General features: G+C 25.0%; 7 protein-coding genes across 7 annotated transcripts; 6 read left to right on the top strand and 1 right to left on the bottom strand. All coding sequences in view use genetic code 6, as the record gives it.

The window, feature by feature from the left end:
- Window positions 1–950: 950 nt before the first annotated feature.
- On the top strand, window positions 951–1928 carry SS50377_21417 (Protein phosphatase 2C; the record flags this gene model as incomplete). The annotated part of the gene is made up of 1 exon (XM_067905341.1): window positions 951–1928. The coding sequence occupies one exon, from the start codon at window positions 951–953 to the stop codon at window positions 1926–1928; it is 978 nt and encodes a 325-aa protein (XP_067766658.1).
- Window positions 1929–2096: 168 nt separating this feature from the next.
- On the top strand, window positions 2097–2468 carry SS50377_21418 (uncharacterized protein; the record flags this gene model as incomplete). The annotated part of the gene is made up of 1 exon (XM_067905342.1): window positions 2097–2468. One exon carries the CDS (start codon window positions 2097–2099, stop codon window positions 2466–2468), a length of 372 nt encoding a protein of 123 aa, XP_067766659.1.
- A 1209-nt stretch (window positions 2469–3677) lies between these two features.
- Window positions 3678–5549, bottom strand: SS50377_21419 (Cysteine-rich membrane protein 2; the record flags this gene model as incomplete). The annotated part of the gene is made up of 1 exon (XM_067905343.1): window positions 3678–5549. The coding sequence occupies one exon, from the start codon at window positions 5547–5549 to the stop codon at window positions 3678–3680; it is 1872 nt and encodes a 623-aa protein (XP_067766660.1).
- A 771-nt stretch (window positions 5550–6320) lies between these two features.
- SS50377_21420 (Transmembrane domain-containing protein) lies at window positions 6321–6884 on the top strand (the record flags this gene model as incomplete). Its single annotated transcript, XM_067905344.1, has 1 exon — window positions 6321–6884. The coding sequence occupies one exon, from the start codon at window positions 6321–6323 to the stop codon at window positions 6882–6884; it is 564 nt and encodes a 187-aa protein (XP_067766661.1).
- A 6131-nt stretch (window positions 6885–13015) lies between these two features.
- SS50377_21421 (uncharacterized protein) lies at window positions 13016–18112 on the top strand (the record flags this gene model as incomplete). Its single annotated transcript, XM_067905345.1, has 1 exon — window positions 13016–18112. The coding sequence occupies one exon, from the start codon at window positions 13016–13018 to the stop codon at window positions 18110–18112; it is 5097 nt and encodes a 1698-aa protein (XP_067766662.1).
- Window positions 18113–19428: 1316 nt separating this feature from the next.
- SS50377_21422 (uncharacterized protein) lies at window positions 19429–19704 on the top strand (the record flags this gene model as incomplete). The annotated part of the gene is made up of 1 exon (XM_067905346.1): window positions 19429–19704. One exon carries the CDS (start codon window positions 19429–19431, stop codon window positions 19702–19704), a length of 276 nt encoding a protein of 91 aa, XP_067766663.1.
- Window positions 19705–20296: 592 nt separating this feature from the next.
- Window positions 20297–21046, top strand: SS50377_21423 (Endonuclease I; the record flags this gene model as incomplete). Its single annotated transcript, XM_067905347.1, has 1 exon — window positions 20297–21046. One exon carries the CDS (start codon window positions 20297–20299, stop codon window positions 21044–21046), a length of 750 nt encoding a protein of 249 aa, XP_067766664.1.
- Between the last annotated feature and the right edge of the window lie 1260 nt (window positions 21047–22306).

Consider the following 22306-nt stretch of genomic DNA (forward strand, 5'->3'; position numbering starts at 1 on the left):
TAGATATAAAAGAAAAGGAACATAAGATGTGAACCTTAAAGAAATAAATAATATTTCTAACTAAATTGCACATAAATAACTTAAACATCTTTACGAGTAATTAATAATAATAAACATTTAGATTAATTAACAGTGTAACGAAATGCAAAGTAATCTGATTATGATATTAAGTACGCATTTGATTTATAATTTGGATTATGATCGTATTGGCTATACCTGTAAAATTAGTATTATTTAAATTATTCAAATACTATTTTTTACTTTGGAAAGAAGAAAAAATATATACTTTATCATATAGTAACTATTTTTTATTAATACCACAAATAATTATTTACAGTAAATCTGGAAAGTTTCAAAACAATATATTAAAATATATTATATTATAAAATAATTATATATAAAAAATCACTATTCTTTAAACTGTAATGTTAGGCACTTAAAGCTAATAAAAAGAGTTACAAAAATATATATTGGCGGTAAATCTTACTATCACTTTCTAGCATCTTTTAATTGAACTATAATTATTATTGTAGGTAGGTATTATTACTGATTCAGTTTCTCGTGGAAATGCGAACTTGTCTTAATATTGTATTTTAATCTAACAAATATTTTTACATCTTTAGAACAAGTAGAAACTGTAAAACTTAATTAACTGTCAATTAATCCAATTAAACCGTTGTCAAAATACAAATCACTGTGGACTTTAATTTCGTTATTTTATAGTACTCCTACAATATATTTTACAAGTAACTGAATTTGCAAGTTAAATATTATAATCATCTACCACAATTTACACTTACTTGTTTTTTATTGAAAAACATTCAATCGAGAAACAGTTTTAATATATCATTATATAATCGTATATTACAAAAACGACTCATTTAACTTATATATTATCATAGATACTTATTTTTTGTCCACTCCATTTTTTACCCCTCCTAAATCATAATATGCCAACTTTTAACTTCGGGGCATCTACAACCACTGGTCGTCGGCCTTCCAATGAGGACGCGCACACAATCACTCACCTGAATTCGAAGCTTCCCTGCCAATTCGTAGCTGTTTACGACGGCCACGGCGGCGCCTCAGCCGCCTGCTACGCGTCAACCACACTCCACACGATCCTCTAGGCCCAGAAAACGTTCCCAGACGACATCAAGAAGTCATTTATCACAGCTTTCACGACAACCGATAAAAACTACATTAAGCAGGAAAATTCGTCAGATATCTTCTCATCAGCAGGCTGCACCGCCTGCGCCTGCCTGCTGACTCCCACACACGCGTATTTTGCGAACGCAGGAGACGCGCGCGCAATTATCTCTAAAAACGACCAAATCGTCCAAATAACGACCGACCACAAACCGTCGCTGCCGTCAGAACGCGCCAGAATCGAGCAATTCGGCTCGTGCGTCGTTGAGCAGCCAGGCGACTGCCCGCGCGTTGCAGGGATGCTAGCAGTCTCACGCGCGATCGGAGACGCCCCGTTTAAGGGCTGCGGCGTCGTGGCGCTCCCAGACGTCTTTTCAGAGGAGCTGCAAGGCGTCGATTTCATCGTTTTGGCCTGCGACGGCGTCTGGGACGTCCTGACGAACGAAGAAGTGCAGCAAATCGTGAAAATTTGCCTCAAAATGCCCGGAAATGCGAGTTCCGTGAGAGAGAAAATCTTGAAATAAGGAGTGGAAAAACTGCTCGAATCGACGAATTTCAGGGACAATGCGTGCAGGGAGGCAGAGCAAATTCTGGTGCAGCTCGCTGAGAGCGTTTCAGCGCCTGCGAACGATTTGACGTGCAATTTGAAGACCGAAATCGAGAAAATGAGCCCCGCACATCTCGCGAGGATGATTTGCAAGGTCGCTGTGTGCGTTGGGAGCGATGACAATATCAGCTGCGTCGTTGGCGTCGAAAGAGCGGTTTACGAGAAAAAGTGAGCGGGGAAATTGATATATAGTGTATATAAGGGGTAGTTATGGAGGTGGAGTGGTGGAGTGGAAGGGGTAAAATTTAGTATATAGTGTATATAAGAGATTAATTGGTGGAAAAGGAGTGAAAAGTGGAAGGGTGAAATTTATTATTATTATTATTATATGATTAATATAATGTTAATATGGAGGGAGTGGAATGGTAATAAAGTGGAAATTGAATGTTAAAAGGAAAATTGGGGATAGGGTAGGGATGTGAGCTAAGTGATGGTGATGAGATAGTGGGGATTAGCTGGTTAAAAATTGGGAGTGGTTGGAAAGTAGGAAACGGGGCAGTGGTTAGATTATGAAAATTTGAAGGCATTGGGTGTAAGTTAGCAAAATTCTAGGAGTAGTGAGGCTTGCAGAAGTTGTTAGGTAAGATTGTGCAGGTTGTTGATAGGCGTAAAATTTGTTCTATAACGTAATATTTACGTTTTTTTAAGTGGATGTAGTAGGCATGTTACATTGCTTAATAAAAGTAACTTATAATTACTAACTGGTGTATGATTAGTGGTAAGTGCAGTTATTTAGGGAAAAGTGTAATCAATGCTTTAGGTGCATCGTTATTATGTAAAAATATTCTTATAATGTTAATTTAGAGAAATGATAATTTTAACTAATAGTTACCATAAATTTATTACTGGAACAATGTTTAACTGTCAATTAATAAAATGAAATTATTTGTTTAATAAAAATTATCGCATTATATTTAATGGCTGCATAAATGAAAAGATTAATTTATTAGATAAATTAACTGTAAATAAGCAAGATTTGACGTCATTCATATAATAATACTAAGAATTAATACTAAAGATGATTTGGTAAAAGTTTGTTACAGTATATTACTTTAATCTTTATTATATTTAACAAATATTTATCAGTAATAATCAATACTACAAGAATAACTATGAATAAGCTGTAAATATTGTAGTTAAAAATTAATATTATTATTTTATTTATATTAATTATGGCCGTACGAAACCTATTATTTACTAGTTTTACATAGCTTTATATACAAGGCATTAAGTAAATCTTCATCTACCATCCGATAAAAGTAATATATTGATAAAAATTAAAAAGGAAATAGTGAAAAACCATAGAATTATATTTTATATAGTAAAATATATATAATTTAATCTAACATATTATAAAATGAATCGCTTTAATTTTTTAATAAAGCAAACTAACTAATACATATAAGCAGCAGATATTATCACATTTATTATAATAAATATAATTATTTTATTTATTATATCATTTCTAGTCTATAGGATAGTGTACATTTAAATCTATATAATCACCATTACATGTAAATACACGAATAGATAAATGGAAGATTAAATATATATTTCTATGATAAGATAGTTATGAAACCAGCAGATAATGATTTTTTAACAGATATTATTTCATAAGAATTTACTTCAACAACTACATTTTAACTTCGTTTATGGTTGTATTTAAAATTTATTACAATGAGGTTTATTTTATTTATTATATATTCTGTGATAAAAATAATACAATTAAATCAATTTATCAAATAATTATCTTATTATTTTCGAAAAGAATAGATTCAGCATTTTGTTCAAATGATATTTTAATACTTTTCTATTTTAATTACTCTGACTTCTCTTTTATACATTTTCTATTTTGTCCTAGTATTATATAAATATGTAATAAATTCAGCTTCACTTTATTTTAGACGAATTTCTCATCTTTTCAGTTTAAATCTTATTACTGAATATTATGCAAGGCCTTACTTTTAGTACTTCTTGCTTATTTTTTATGTTTAACTATATAGTAAATAACTCCAGCAGTTATACATAAAACCAAAATACAAACCACAACAACAATTATTATTATCATACTTGACTTCAAACCTTGCTAGGATTTTTCACACCGACTATTTTCTAAATTATATTTATCATAACACTCTTCACATTAGGCGCTATTTATGCACGATTTACAACCTTCTTCGCATTTTAAGCATTCTTTCTTACCTCCTAATTTATTACAAAATTCTCCGTACTGACAATATTAATCAGAAAAACAGTAATCTTTAACACACTGCATCTAAGATGATAGGCTATAATTGCTTTTACAGGTTTGGCACTGATTTAAACTTGCACATTTTAAGCAGTTTTCTTAACATTACTTGCACGTTGCATTTTGTAAATCACAAAACTTTCCGTCTTCGCAAAGTTAAGTAGAAGAACAATTGGAGTTGGAACACTCGTATTTCTAATTAAATTTATAACCATATTAACAAGACAGGCATGTATCCTCATCATAGCATTTGTCGCAATTTTTGGGGCAGCGCACGCACAAGTTTTTTTAAAACACGAAGCCTTGTTTACATATTTCACAGGTATCTAAGTTATTACATTTTTCACAATTGGGAATACATTTTTCGCAGCTTGAAAACTCTGGAATTTAGAGACAAAACTGTTAAGAGGGACAATCTTTTGTTTCCTAACACTCGCTTTTCACAAGTTTCTTACAATAACCATTTATAAGTTCATAGCCAATAAGGCACTGATAACAGTCATCTGCATTTGTACAATGTTAGCATCCAATACTACACCGCTAGCACTTGCTTTAGTCATTCACAAAATATTTTTCGAAACAGTTTTAACAAATATCATCAGACATACAATATTCACAGTTTTCTCCACACTTAACGCAACCTTTGTTGTAAATAACGTAATGTGGTTCGCACTATTTACAATCTTTGTAACCTCTCAGTTCTAAGCAATTCGGTCCTAATGAAAAGCAATAATTACCTCCAAGTTCAGCTAAACAATATTCTTTTGGTTTACAAGGATTTAAATCGTTGCATTAAGTTAAACGACAGTTAGTAACATTATTCTTTGTTTAGAGGGTATAACCTTTATCACACAGTTAACATTCGTCATTAGACTTACAAGAGAGACAGTTGCTACTACAGGATCCGCATGAAGTATTATGCTTATAAAACTTACTGTCGCATATGTTACATTAGCCACTTATATTACACTAAATACAGTTATTTGGACAGGAAACACAACTTCCACCACTAATGGTAAATTTATTGACACATTTTGTGCAAATAGTTTCATTTGAACATTCTGAACAATTTTTACTGCATTGTTTACATATTGATCCAGCTAAGAAAAATCCAGATTTACATTTAGAGCATTATGAGGTATTAGAGCAGTTTAAACATCCCCAAGAACAGGTTGAACATGTATAATTGGAGTTTAGAAAATATCCATTAAAACAATTAATACAAGTTTGGCTATTCTGACATTCTCTGCAACCAGTATCACACTTTATGCAATATTTATCAGCTAAGAAGCGTCCTGGTTCACATTTAGTACAAATTGACGAGTCGATACAAGTATCACAACCATCGCTACAGTATAAACATTTTTAGTTAGATAGATACTTTCCTTTTACACAGCCAACGCAAACTTTATAATCCTCTGGAAGACATTTTCCACAACTAAACACACCACATGCCTAACAAATATTTTACATGTTTAAAGTGTTAGTGATAGGGCATACAGTTCCATCAGGGCAATCGTGCTCTGGACATTCATAAAGTGACATTTTATATTAGTTATTTAAATTATATTTACAATAATTATAATAAATAGTGTATTTTATATTTTTAGGTTTTCCAATTTAGTTATGCTCGATTACTATTTAATAATAATATGTTAATTTAGATCACAATATTTTAGTAGTATATATTACTTAAATTATTAAATAGAAACTCTTAAAATGTGGTGTACTCTAATGATAATATTTTAATATATTATGTTTATGTATTCATACATAAATTGATGAAAAATTTAATAATATTGTGCATATTCCTTATTAAACAAGACTTATATTAATAATAGTATTTCCTAAAATAGAATAATATTTTAAATATTTAAATAAGATACCTTTCTATTATTACATTACTCATTACAAATTTATTCATCTTATAATATAATTATAAAATATAAATTAAATAATTATCATTAATTTATCGTATTTAATATTATTTAAAATTAATTTTGTTTGCTGATCTTGATAATTATCATTATTATTATTATTATTATTATTATTATTATTATTATTATTATTATTATTATTATTATTATTATTATTATTATTATTATTATTATTATTATTATTATTATTATTATTATTATTATTATTATTATTATTATTATTATTATTATTATTATTATTATTATTATTATAATTAACTAATTTGTTTTAACACATAGCGCACGCCAAAATATTTATGTCTCAGCAAAAATTTTACTAAATTTACTATTTGCAAACTAATTTACTGACAAACCACATAATAACCTATACATATATTTTATGCACTACATAGTTATTTTATGTATAAATTCTGGCGATAGATCATATCAATCCGTAACCTCACGTTTAATATTAATTTTATCAAAATTTCCCGTTTTACCTCTTTGTAAACCCACTTTTTCGCCCTAATACTAAAAACTAAAAACCTCCAATAATAGAAACTACCCCATTACGTATTTTACACTCTTTTTCACCCTAATTTACCTTTTGAGAGCATTTTACATCACTAAAATCATAATTCTCAATATGCTCCACCCAAAAGCTCTAATTTTCTCTTAGCGTATACCTTTCACCTCCTTCTATAAACTCTTCGCCAGCCTTTAGCCCACCAACCTCACAACAATTTATCTTTCCACATTTTTATTCTATAAAAAATAACAATTATATATCATATAATAATCATATAACTGCGCATTTTTACCTTTCCTAATTCAAATTTTCAAATTTTTTTTCTCCCAGAATCAACCACACACGCCCATTTGCAGCACTACGTGCTTAACCCAAATTAGCTCATTTTCGTCTGACGCAAAATTCTGCAAATGCCGTAATCCCCCTTAATCCTGAAACTGAAACTCACCGCAATTCGCGCTTTTAGAAACTGAGCATTTCCGCTCGCAAAATTTGCATCTGAAAGGCTGTTTCCAGTGCCGTGAAAACGCTATTTGTGGTATGTTTATTTTGCAAAAAATGATGTTCTAGAATTAATTATTAGGAAGGATGATGCGTTTCTGAGTGAAAGAAATGGTAGTTTGGCGGTTTCTGAATGTGATATAATGAGAGCATCTACGTATAATAATGATGTTCTAGAATTAATTATTAGGAAGGATGATGCGTTTCTGAGTGAAAGAAATGGCAGTTTAGCGGTTTCTGAATGTGATATAATGATCGCATCTACGTATAATAATGATGTTCTAGAATTAATTATTAGGAAGGATGATGCGTTTCTGAGTGAAAGAAATGGTAGTTTGGCGGTTTCTGAATGTGATATAATGATCGCATCTACGTATAATAATGATGTTCTAGAATTAATTATTAGGAAGGATGATGCGTTTCTGAGTGAAAGAAATGGTAGTTTGGCGGTTTCTGAATGTGATATAATGAGAGCATCTACGTATAATAATGATGTTCTAGAATTAATTATTAGGAAGGATGATGCGTTTCTGAGTGAAAGAAATGGCAGTTTAGCGGTTTCTGAATGTGATATAATGAGAGCATCTACGTATAATAATGATGTTCTAGAATTAATTATTAGGAAGGATGATGCGTTTCTGAGTGAAAGAAATGGCAGTTTAGCGGTTTCTGAATGTGATATAATGAGAGCATTTTTTTCAGCGTTAATTGCAACTTTAGGTGTTACGTTTGGTCAAGATTTTGGCAATAACATTTGCCGATTGGGGGTTATTTTATATGTGTGTAATATGTCAGGTTCAGATGATTTAGCGATGTGGTTACGTTATATCAGTTTATTCTTATGCAAAACAGCGCTAGATACGATTTCGAGGATAGTGCGTTGGAGATTTTAATCATAATTAATTTGAATTTATATTTGAATTCGGTTTTCCGTTTTAAAATAAAGCGATATTAAAATTGAATTAGTATTAGTATTAGTATTAGTATTAGTATTAGTATTAGTATAATTAGTATTAGTATTAGTATTAGTATTAGTATTTTTTTTAGTATTAGTATTTATATTGTATTAGTATTAGTATTAGTATTAGTATTAGTATTAGTATTAGTATTAGTATTAGTATTAGTATTAGTATTAGTATTAGTATTAGTATTAGTATTAGTATTAGTATTAGTATTAGTATTAGTATTAGTATTAGTATTAGTATTAGTATTAGTATTTATTGTATTTATTAGTATTAGTATTAGTATTTAGTATTAGTATTTAGTATTAGTATTAGTATTAGTATTAGTATTAGTATTAGTATTAGTATTAGTATTAGTATTAGTATTAGTATTAGTATTAGTATTAGTATTAGTATTAGTATTAGTATTAGTATTAGTTTTTTTTTTTTTTTTTTTTTTTTTATTAGTATTAGTATTAGTATTAGTATTAGTATTAGTATTAGTATTAGTATTAGTATTAGTATTTTAGTATTTTTAGTATTAGTATTAGTATTTAGTATTAGTATTAGTATTAGTATTAGTATTAGTATTAGTTTTATTAGTATTAGTATTAGTATTAGTATTAGTATTAGTATTAGTATTAGTATTAGTATTAGTATTAGTATTAGTATTAGTATTAGTATTAGTATTAGTATTAGTATTAGTATTAGTATTAGTATTAGTATTAGTATTAGTATTAGTATTAGTATTAGTATTAAGTATTAGTATTAGTATTAGTATTAGTATTAGTATTAGTATTAGTATTAGTATTAGTATTAGTATTAGTATTAGTATTAGTATTAGTATTAGTATTAGTATTAGTATTAGTATTAGTATTAGTATTAGTATTAGTATTAGTATTAGTATTAGTATTAGTATTAGTATTAGTATTAGTATTAGTATTAGTATTAGTATTAGTATTAGTATTAGTATTAGTATTAGTATTATATTAGTATTAGTATTAGTATTATATTAGTATTAGTATTAGTATTAGTATTTATTAGTATTAGTATTAGTATTAGTATTAGTATTAGTATTAGTATTAGTATTAGTATTAGTATTAGTATTAGTATTAGTATTAGTATTAGTATTAGTATTAGTATTAGTATTAGTATTAGTATTAGTATTAGTATTAGTATTAGTATTTAGTATTAGTATTAGTATTAGTATTAGTATTATAGTATTAGTATTAGTATTAGTATTAGTATTATTTAGTATTAGTATTAGTATTAGTATTAGTATTAGTATTAGTATTGTATAGTATTAGTATTAGTATTAGTATTAGTATTAGTATTAGTATTAGTATTAGTATTAGTATTAGTATTAGTATTAGTATTAGTATTATTAGTATTAGTATTAGTATTAGTATTTTATTAGTATTAGTATTTAGTATTAGTATTAGTATTAGTATTAGTATTAGTATTAGTATTAGTATTAGTATTAGTATTAGTATTAGTATTAGTATTAGTATTAGTATTAGTATTAGTATTAGTATTAGTATTAGTATTAGTATTAGTATTAGTATTAGTATTAGTATTAGTATTAGTATTAGTATTTTAGTATTAGTATTAGTATTAGTATTAGTATTAGTATTAGTATTAGTATTAGTATTAGTATTAGTATTAGTATTAGTATTAGTATTAGTATTATAGTATTAGTATTAGTATTAGTATTAGTATTAGTATTAGTATTAGTATTAGTATTAGTATTAGTATTAGTATTAGTATTAGTATTAGTATTAGTATTAGTATTTTTTTTTTTAGTATTAGTATTAGTATTTATTAGTATTATTTAGTATTAGTATTAGTATTAGTATTAGTATTAGTATTAGTATTTAGTATTAGTATTAGTATTAGTATTAGTATTAGTATTAGTATTAGTATTTATTTATTAGTATTAGTATTATTAGTATTAGTATTAAGTATTAGTATTAGTATTAGTATTAGTATTAGTATTAGTATTATTTAGTATTAGTATTAGTTATTAGTATTAGTTTATTTAGTATTAGTATTAGTATTAGTATTAGTATTAGTATTAGTATTAGTATTAGTATTAGTATTAGTATTAGTATTAGTATTAGTATTAGTATTTAGTATTAGTATTAGTATTAGTATTAGTATTAGTATTAGTATTAGTATTAGTATTAGTATTAGTATTAGTATTAGTATTAGTAGTATTAGTATTAGTATTAGTATTAGTATTAGTATTAGTATTAGTATTATTAGTATTAGTATTAGTATTAGTATTAGTATTAGTATTAGTATTAGTATTAGTATTAGTATTAGTATTAGTATTAGTATTAGTATTAGTATTAGTATTAGTATTAGTATTAGTATTAGTATTAGTATTAGTATTAGTATTAGTATTAGTATTAGTATTAGTATTAGTATTAGTATTAGTATTAGTATTAAGTATTAGTATTAGTATTAGTATTAGTATTAGTATTAGTATTAGTATTAGTATTAGTATTAGTATTAGTATTAGTATTAGTATTAGTATTAGTATTAGTATTAGTATTAGTATTAGTATTAGTATTAGTATTAGTATTAGTATTAGTATTAGTATTAGTATTAGTATTAGTATTAGTATTAGTATTAGTATTAGTATTAGTATTAGTATTAGTATTAGTATTAGTATTAGTATTAGTATTAGTATTAGTATTGTATTAGTATTAGTATTAGTATTAGTATTAGTATTAGTATTAGTTTGTATTAGTATTAGTATTAGTATTAGTATTAGTATTAGTATTTAGTATTAGTATTAGTATTAAGTATTAGTATTAGTATTAGTATTAGTATTAGTATTAGTATTAGTATTTAGTATTAGTATTAGTATTAGTATTAGTATTAGTATTAGTATTAGTATTAGTATTAGTATTAGTATTAGTATTAGTATTAGTATTAGTATTAGTATTTATTAGTATTAGTATTAGTATTAGTATTAGTATTAGTATTAGTATTAGTATTAGTATTAGTATTAGTATTAGTATTAGTATTAGTATTAGTATTAGTATTAGTATTGTATTAGTATTAGTATTATATTAGTATTAGTATTAGTTTAATTAGTATTAGTATTAGTTTAGTATTAGTATTTATTAGTATTAGTATTAGTATTAGTATTATTAGTATTAGTATTAGTATTAGTATTAGTATTAGTATTAGTATTAGTATTAGTATTAGTATTAGTATTAGTATTAGTATTAGTATTAGTATTAGTATTAGTATTAGTATTAGTATTAGTATTTAGTATTAGTATTAGTATTAGTATTAGTATTAGTATTAGTATTAGTATTAGTATTAGTATTAGTATTAGTATTTAGTATTAGTATTAGTATTAGTATTAGTATTAGTTATTAGTATTAGTATTAGTATTTAGTATTATATTAGTATTAGTATTAGTATTAGTATTAGTATTAGTATTAGTATTAGTATTAGTATTAGTATTAGTATTAGTATTAGTATTAGTATTAGTATTAGTATTAGTATTAGTATTAGTATTTAGTATTAGTATTAGTATTAGTATTAGTATTAGTATTTAGTATTAGTATTTTAGTATTAGTATTAGTTATTTAGTATTAGTATTAGTATTTAGTATTAGTATTAGTATTAGTATTAGTATTAGTATTAGTATTTAGTATTAGTATTAGTATTAGTATTAGTATTAGTATTAGTATTAGTATTAGTTAGTATTAGTATTAGTATTATATTATTAGTATTAGTATTAGTATTAGTATTAGTATTAGTATTAGTATTAGTATTAGTATTAGTATTAGTATTAGTATTAGTATTAGTATTAGTATTAGTATTAGTATTAGTATTAGTATTAGTATTAGTATTAGTATTAGTATAGTATTAGTATTAGTATTAGTATTAGTATTAGTATTAGTATTAGTATTAGTATTAGTATTAGTATTAGTATTAGTATTAGTATTAGTATTAGTATTAGTATTAGTATTAGTATTAGTATTAGTATTAGTATTAGTATAGTATTAGTATTAGTATTATATTATTTTAGTATTAGTATTAGTATTAGTATTAGTATTTATTTAGTATTAGTATTTTAGTATTAGTATTAGTATTAGTATTAGTATTAGTATTAGTATTAGTATTAGTATTAGTATTAGTATTAGTATTAGTATTAGTATTAGTATTAGTATTAGTATTAGTATTAGTATTAGTATTAGTATTAGTATTAGTATTAGTATTAGTATTAGTATTAGTATTAGTATTAGTATTAGTATTTAGTATTAGTATTAGTATTAGTATTTAGTATTAGTATTTTAGTATTAGTATTAGTATTAGTATTTAGTATTAGTATTAGTATTAGTATTAGTATTAGTATTAGTATTAGTATTTAGTATTAGTATTAGTATTAGTATTAGTATTAGTATTAGTATTAGTATTAGTATTAGTATTAGTATTAGTATTAGTATTAGTATTAGTATTAGTATTAGTATTAGTATTAGTATTAGTATTAGTATTTTTATTTTTTTTTTTTTTATTTTTTTTTAGTATTAGTATTAGTATTAGTATTAGTTATTTAGTATTAGTATTAGTATTAGTATTAGTATTAGTATTAGTATTAGTATTAGTATTAGTATTAGTATTAGTATTAGTATTAGTATTAGTATTAGTATTAGTATTAGTATTAGTATTAGTATTAGTATTAGTATTAGTATTAGTATTAGTATTAGTATTAGTATTAGTATTAGTATTAGTATTTAGTATTAGTATTTAGTATATTAGTATTAGTATTAGTATTAGTATTAGTATTAGTATTAGTATTAGTATTAGTATTAGTATTAGTATTAGTATTAGTATTAGTATTAGTATTAGTATTAGTATTAGTATTAGTATTAGTATTAGTATTAGTATTAGTATTACTACTATAATTTGGTTTGCGCTGGAAGATATTTGAGATTGTTATCTCGTCTATATGAATCTTACCCTGGGGACTTCGTATCCAGTTTTTTAAAATAATAGTATATTTAGTATTATATAAAATACTAACATTTCATATGCTATATAGCTGATCTTACCAGTACTTATTATTAACCATATTTAATTGCAAAGTTTTCAGTCATAATGCCAGTACCTCTGAGAATAAGTTTCAAAGTGCGTTAATACTAGATTTGTAATGCAAAAATCAAAGTCAATGACAATAACTAAGAGATACTCACTTTTACCATACAAGGCAGCGAAATCATATAGTCCAGGCAGTTAAACATAAGTTGCAGGTATATACTCAGAACAGATATTTACTGCCATCAGCAGCTATGCGCATTCTAGATTATTTTACTCTATAAGAAACTAGGTAAAATTGCTCAGAATATAAGCTTTTAGGTCTCGTAGTTTAGTTAGATACTTGTGGCAAGGGATCCTAGTTTTTGGGATAATATCGGCCTTGTCGCAGCTCAGATTGGACTTAATGTGCTTTCAATTTAAACTGACGATATGCCTACCATTACTTAGTTCTTATAATGTATTGAAGACTATGATCTGTAGTATTTTTCCTTTTATAATAATTTTGACACTTTAGAAATTTTTTATCCTGATAATACAGATAAGTTCAATTTTCATGAAAATTAGGTTTTGATTCAACTAGCAGCAATTAAATATCATGAAAAGGGGGATTAACCTCTTTTATTGCCTCAAATATTTGGATATTCAGCATTTTTATTATTTAATACATATTATAAAGCTTTAGAAACTGAGTATTATAAGACTAAACATGAAGATTTCCAAGTTGGTCTGCTTCTCAAAATATTCAAATACTCAAATAGGATTTATAACGGAGATACATTTGAAAACAATGATTAGTAGAAAAAGTTGAAGAGCTTTCACAGCATTAATCTATTTTAGATACCACTCCATTTTATTGATACTGGTATCTGTCTGGTGATGTTCCAATAGCTTTGCCAGATTTCATACATATTTAAAGCAGAGTACTTTGCAATATTATCGAAAACTTAAAGTAGATATTCATATAGATTAAATAATGCTGTGATAATCTAAAGTTCCAAGTCTGGAAAGAGTGTGGCATTATATACTCAATATTTTTTTAACCTTTTAATTGGAGATGTTCCTATATTGCTTAATAAGAATGGTTCAAAGAACCAGCCTTTATATTACTATAAAACAGGTTCTTTTCATGAAAAGCTGGAAAAGGTGTACTAAAATACCTTCGCTTTGCAAGACTTGAAAAATTTTAATTTAACTATCCTAAATGATATTTGTGACTTTCATAGCTTTTAATTAGAAAGCTTAAACTATATAGACTACCTTAACTGTAAGATGAATATTTTCATAGACAATATGCAAAATAACTTTAAAAAAGTAAATGGAGTCACTGGACTAGATGCCATCAGGAATTTAAAATATGGTTTTTCAATTGAGATCTATTTTGATTTATTAAAAAAGTATTCTTTCTTTATTTATGAGGGTGATATTGATACAAGTGGTATAACAGATTATTAGGTACTACTTTACGATACTGGATAGAGTTATAAGAAACGTCCTATCATATTGGTAGATGAATGCTTAGACTCTTAGAAATAAAATTATAGCCAGTGTATAAAACTATGCTAAATGATATTTTTCTAATACTAGAAAAAACTAGAGGATCTAGGTTAGCAGTGTTATTTTACAATATAAAATATATTGTAAGATATATAAAATAAGCATTATAATGATGTCTATGCTAATCATGGTTTTATGTTGTTTTAAATAACTTACTAGGTGATATTTTAGCTTCTGAACACATACTTACTGCAAAAAGTAAAGTCTTAAATAGTAGAGCTTGGATAAACTGCTAAATATTTGAACCAGAATATAGATGTATATTAACTATTAGAAAATATTATTGAAAGTATTAATTCGAAAGAGTAAAGTAGATATTGCGCGATTAATAATAATTTAAATATCATAATTGATTATTTTAATGTACTCAAATATAATTTAACAAAAACCGAGTATACTCTAATGGCAATATGGTACTTACGTCTTCAAAAACATCATTATGATATTATCGATGAGCTAATACTATATTCACCTCAAATTTTGAATATCCAAGATAGAATATAATTTAAATACAGTTTTTTCTATGATTTGCCAAAAATATATATAAATAGAAAAAATTACTAAGAAGAATTTGAATATTATTTTTTTAAGTTCATAATGTCTTTATTCAACCCTAGAACGGTTGAGACACTATTCTGGAAGACATTTCAGATGATTGGCTTCAAAGCAATAAATATAAATAGTAATAATCCTTATGAAAATGGTTGTAGAGATATTGTATAAGTATCTACTAAATTTTGGACACAATCTATTAATGACAAAATTATTCAATATTTTAACTCAGAAATTCCCCTTAACGAATAAGCAAAAAAAATGTAATAAATAATTTATATAAATAATGCATAATTATAAACTCGATTATATACCAAGCATACCAAAATATATAAGAACTATAGCGACTATATAATGTCTGTTATAATGGTAGGTACAGATATTGCCATAATAGATGAATCCTCATTTGATAAGTTTAGTTTAGTTAACAATACTTCTTATTCTCCAAAACATTACGCTACAAATATTTTAGGATATATATAGCCTCATCCATCGCGTTTACACAGTTCCCAGTATAATAGAAGTAGCATGCTAGTTAATAATAAAGAAATGGTACCTTTGCTTAATGAGATTCCTGAAAAGTTGCAAAAAGCCTTAGATCTCTCATCAATTCTGATAGAGTTAGCCAATTCTATGATAGGAGAGAAATCTTCTACAATATAGTTAATATGTCCATACATATGCACTTAACTATGGTATATATATTAAAAGAACTACACATATGTTTACAATTTTAATGCAATAGAAAAGCACACAATTATGGTCAATAATATTGAAAATTAAGTATATTAGTTTAGCAGTCTTACTTAAACGTTTGACAATATTCAAATAGGCAAAGAACAAAGCTAATCAGATTATTTTTAAATTATCAATTATTAAAACTCTATTAAATTGATATCCATGGAAGGAAAATATAATTTGAGTAGTAGAGCATCCACAACATTAAATCGAGAGGTGATGAGTGTGCTGATGTTCTAACTGATGCAATAATTCATCTAATTATATTCCAGAACGGAGCTAACATAGTTAGATGGATAAAGAGAGTTCTCGAGTCTTTCCAAATTGTTCAAGCGGAGATTTCTACTGAGTTATCTAAACATATTATTGTTCATGATGATTTTAACGTAGTAACCAGTCACTGCTATTAAGAATATTTAATTAATTATACTCCACGGGCAGACTGGCAGTAGTAACATACAATTTTTATGTGAAGGCAATATTGAGGATATAAATACTTAAAAATTACTTGAATAAATATATAGAATACCAGGAAAGCACGAGATGATGCTCATGCCACAAACTATAGATTTTGCAATCTAGAACTTCAACAATGATGTGAGAATATTTCCATCGGCTGAAGTTTGGAACCATATATTGAAAGACTCGATTGAGTCTGCCATTGAAGATTTTAAAATATTATAGGAATAGAAAATTATCGATAGTAGGCTGATTGTCGTAATTTATTTTGAAAGGAGCAGACTTTTAAACAAGATAACAGAATAAAGCGAAGTAATATTCGATTTTATTCTAACTTTTCATGGATACGAGGATATCGGACTCGAGTGGCTGTACGGCTGTTAGGTTCTCCCAGTATATTGTGATAACCATATCAAGGAAGTTTTGCAGTAAAGGATAACACCGTTTGGACTCAAAAATGCTGTCCAAATAGAATTAGACTAGTGCGAACCATTTACATTGATTCATATGGGATAAGTATTAATCAGGGATGTTGATATATAGTAAACAGCAGAGAGAGAAATATGCAGAAAATTGCAAAACAATATTGCTGAAAATTAGATAGACTCATATGTATATTAAGTGTAGTAATTAGATAATAAATATATAAAAAAATTAGAATTATTGCAGCAAGGCTTCAGGTTATTTAAATTAATAATGCATATGGATACACAGTATATATAGATCATAACTAATATAGATGATATAGACACATTACTTGTTAACCTAAGATAAATTAACATATCGCTACTACCAGATAGAATGACTTTACAGAATTTTGCTGTTATATGCAACTCTCAATACTGTTAGAATTTATTTCAGTCTGGAATTTCAAAATTTAAGTTACCATTGTAAACAGTAACAATAGATCTGATATTTGATCTGGATCTCATTGTAGTTAAGTCAAATGTATAAAAATTGGAGAAGTTGATTGAATTTATCAAATGGTAGAATACAAATGTGCTAATAGTATTCAAAAATAAAGTAGAATTATTGCTTCTTCTTGACTTTCTTAATTTAGAGCTTGTGTCGGTATATTAATAAAGATAAGATTTTAATTTTATGGTTGTTGCGCAATAGAAGCAAAACATGGACTAAATGACTATGACAATACTAAATTAATAAATACACAATTTTGAACATTTACCGCTAACGCTATAAAAGTCTAATTAAATAAACATGCGATTATTGAAGCTAGATATCGTATACTAAGATAAATTGGCAGATGAAGATATATATGAATTTATTGACAGGCAAAGATATTTGAATAACAAGATTTAGGTTGAGTATCTAAGTTAGATACCACCCATTTTTACCTGTTATAATAGCTTACTCAAAGAAATATAAGTTACAAAAAGTGTTATTTATAATATTAAAGATAAAGTCCTTCATTTAGCAAACGAGAATTAGTGTGTAAGTCACTTGGTGCATGCAAATGGATAAATAATCGCAGATATAAAAGGATGGGGGTCAGACTATGCTTATTTATTAATAAATCTTATTAAAAGCAATAAAATAAATACAGATAACAAGTTTTTATTCAGATAGACCATCGAGGTCCAGTTTAATATGATTTCGTAACTATTTAAAAAATAAAAAAATACTTCAAGCGATTCAAATTAATGCAAAGTCAAATTGCATGGAGAATTGTATACTGATCAGTAGAGAGATCATATTAAAGAAAATGGTTTTGTTTAAGTTTAAGGTACTTTAGGGTATCAAATATTATGCCTGTTTTGTGAAATCAAAGTGGTGGTGATCGGAATTATATAAGATGAATAATAAGATATATTATAGTTAATTGCAGTTGAATGATATTATTATATATTATTTTTTAATGCTGTCCTGCATTATATTTATGAAGATGTATAATATTCATTTCATGCAAATTTTCTCTGTATATTAAAAATATTTTATGAATACTAAGATTATTATTGTATATACATAACACAAGTATATATAAATCTGATCAAATATGCTTAGTTTCAAATAAGTAACTAGATGTGTGCTAACTTAAATTTTCAGATCGAGTTAATCAACCAGATTATCTATAATATCCTATATGAGTATTAAAAAAATTATTGCCGTTTTAGTAAACTCATCTTTTATTTATTAAATATCCTCACATGTATATTATTAGAAATTAATGTACAATAACTACTAGTTTATAATATCCCATATAATTATATTGTACAGAATTAAACTAGTATCCATATGTGGTTGAGTGTCTTCTTACAACCCTGGATGGGTCTGACTATGTGTGGACTTTTATAAATGGTTAGAAAAAGTTTAAGATCAGTATGAAAAATTAAAGCTTTATCTGTATGACTATACAAAACTATATTATGTGATAAATTATTAAACTAATAATAAATAAAGAATCTGATTTTTACAAATAAATCGTCTTAACTCATATTATAATTGTTATTTATTCAAGTGTTGGTTAAAGTTTTCTAATTGCCAAAGTTTAGATTCTGATTTTTAGATCATTTTGCTCACTTCTGTAATTTAGTAATTATTGAATCCTTATTCTTATACTATATAAATATAAAAATTTTAATACTAAGTATCCGGATAAAACTAAAACATAATACTTATTATCATATTAATATATATCAAATATACTTTTTAGTTATACAATAAATAGTTTGTTTATCATAAATATCAAATTATATTATTTTGGATTTTGTGTATTATTATTATTAGAAAATAAACTAAATAAATATTTAATAAAATAATTTTTACTGAATATTAATATTGGTATAATACTAGGTTCGTAAAATTATTTGAAACCGGTGTTTCAAAATGAGCTTAATAAGTAAGTATTATAGAAAAATATAACAATTAATTATAATAATTGTTGATAAATTCATTATAATTGTTATTATATTGAATATGAGTAGTGTTAAACCCTTTCTATCTTAAGTCCATTTGTATCTATAATTTTTCTATAAGTCTAAAAAGTATAAACTTAGATAAATAAGTCATAATTTATTTAAAAATTATATTTCTTAATAGTAAAATTATAAAATGTAGCAATAAATATAATGTGCATATAAACAAAAAAAAAGTTTGAAATATTTATTATTATAAGTAATCATTAATAATTAGAATGAGACACCAATTGTATAATGCTCAACCATCAATGGTCAGAAAATGATAAAACTGTTTTGTGGAATGCTGTTAAGAACTGTGGTAAATAATGGTTCAATATTCAATAGATGTATTTCCCATTTTTATCAGTTAACTAAATAAAGCTTAAATATTATTATATCTAAAGAAAACTAGATAATAAACCAAATAAATGTGATAATATTAAGGATTTCATAGTATAAGAAGAATATAACCAGAAAAGAACGAAACGTCACTTAATCAATGAATTAATCAAGATACTTGGTAGTTAGTGATATTTTTATCTATTTAACTATCTTATTATTATTCTATTTACTTTACTTTACTATAACAATAAAATTCATAATTCCAAACAAACAAAATATCGAACTTTATTTTTAATACAATAAATAAAAATATTATTATAATATCTAATAAAATTTATTATTTTATTAATAGATAAAAATCCCATATATAGATATTGTTTAATTAATTGTTAAAGTGTTCTGTATTATCAGTTAAAAATGTTATTATTGTATAATTTAGTAATAAAACAATAAAAACATATCATTATTAATATGTAATAATTGTTAAATAGATAGAATTTCACAGATAAAATTTATAAAAGATATAATTTATGTGGACGAATTATAACTTTATGTTTTGTAAAATATATAAATTATCCGGGAACTACTATGTAACGCGACTTATTCAGCTGAGGCATAATAGAATATACAATGTGTTCCATCAACAATACGTAATTAAATCACCGCAAAATTTATAGCTATAATTTGTTATTTTTAGTAATTTTAATATAGAAAACTTCTTTGACCTTACCTTAAATATAATAGCTTAATTTCACCAATTAATAATTTAGATACTTTTAGAATGTTGATATTGCTCCTTCAAGAATATTTTTCAGGATAAGATGGTAAAACGCTCAGAAAGAACCTATATAGTGTGGTTCAGGAAGGTTATTAAAAACTTAGTTATATTCGTAGTCGCGAAGAACTCTACGGATACATCGCGAATGATCCATAGGATAACGCTGTGCATGACTGCTATACAGGATTAAGAATGGAATGTGAATATGAGTCAATGGATACATAATGTAATAATCAAGAAGATTTAAACTGTGAACATATTGTTCCATAATCATTGTTTGATTAAAAATAACCCATGAAATCAGATCTTTATCACCTTAGGACCGTATGGAAAAAATCTAATAATGCAAGGTCAAACTACCCATTCTAATATGTAAAATCTTCAGAAGCTAAATCATATTATGGAAATAATTATGCAATTGAATTTAATAAACCAGTAGATGTTTAAAATTGGTCGATTTTAAGCTATAATCATACATTCGAACCTAGAGATATTTAAAAAGGTGACACTGCTAGAGCGGTTGCTTATTTTTATGTAATGTATCCTAAAGAATTTCATACTTTATAGAAAACTTTTTCTACAATTGATGATATGATTGAATGGGATATAATGTTTCCACCAACTGATCTTTAAATTTAATAATCAATAAGAACTTAGCACGTTTAGGGGAATATAAATCCATTTATGTTTGAAATTAATTTAGTTTTTAGAGCATATTGTGACTTAAGCGAAGGTAAATATCCTTGTTAATGACGAATTCTTTTTAAGATATACTCATAATTATTTATATAGTGTAGTAAATAGACAAAAAATTAGTTTCATTTTATTACTTCATATAAAATACTACATTTTACTAAAATTATCTCATACTACATTAAAAATATTGAAATATTTTAATTTAATATAAATAGTATAAACTTAATATGACAATATTTTTATATTTATAATATTAATAAATACTTTTGGTTAAGATTTTATTGCAATAGTATTTATCGAAGTTCAAGACTAAAAAAAATACAAAACTTATAACTATGATCTGAATAGACTTAAACTTATACATACAGATCTCTCTATTTTTATGATAGTCTAAAACAAACTATAGAAATATTACAGAATTATTAGTGCTACATTAGTAAACTCTCTTTAAAATAAAATTATCATCACAAATATATATATATATATATATATGATTGGTAACTATAGAGTATACCCTTAGTTAAAGTTAGACATTTTATTGTAAGACTAATAATTATATAAAATTAATCTTCAGCTATTTGTTAATAATAGTTTAACATTAAATATTATTAATTTAGTATAAATTTAATGATTATGCATAAGTCAATTTTAGTTCTATTTATATAACTTAAATGATAATTATTTCACTTGATTTATACTTAAATATAAATTACTAATAATTATTCATTTTATCAAAGTTACTAATGGGAATAATTAGAGTAAATCAAAGCATCAAAAGTACAAAATCTCACATTTTGTATTTCTTTTCAGCCGTTAACTCCAGAATACAGGTAAATTTTGTAATAATATTATAAAACTATATATGTAATGACTATATATGATTCTTATAGATTGGTTTAAAACTATTCGGTTAAGATAGCAGCTATGTTATAATTCAATGTTTCTAATGTAATTAAGTGCTATTCTCTGGCAAGATTACATTAATTATAAAATTAGTATTAAATATATTTGTAGCTTATTTAGAAATATAAATATTTAATTATTTGAATTTGTTTAATTATGTCTTATAAAGTACTCAATGTCATTACAAACTTATTTTTACATAAGTAATTAAATTAATATTTTAAGTTTAATACTACATTTAAAGTTAAATAAACCTATTTGGAAATAGTTATATACTTATTTTTCTAAAATTTAATTTTATTAACTAAAATTAGATATAAAAAAATTAGAGTTTGTATCAGTTTTGTAGACTTCAAAGATAATATACTTTTTTTAGTATAGAAGGGGAAAGCCAAAGGACTAAAATCTTTGAAT

The sequence above is a fragment of the Spironucleus salmonicida genome, chromosome 2 (assembly GCF_000497125.1).
Source record: "Spironucleus salmonicida strain ATCC 50377 chromosome 2, whole genome shotgun sequence".
Classification (NCBI taxonomy): Eukaryota; Fornicata; order Diplomonadida; family Hexamitidae; genus Spironucleus; species Spironucleus salmonicida.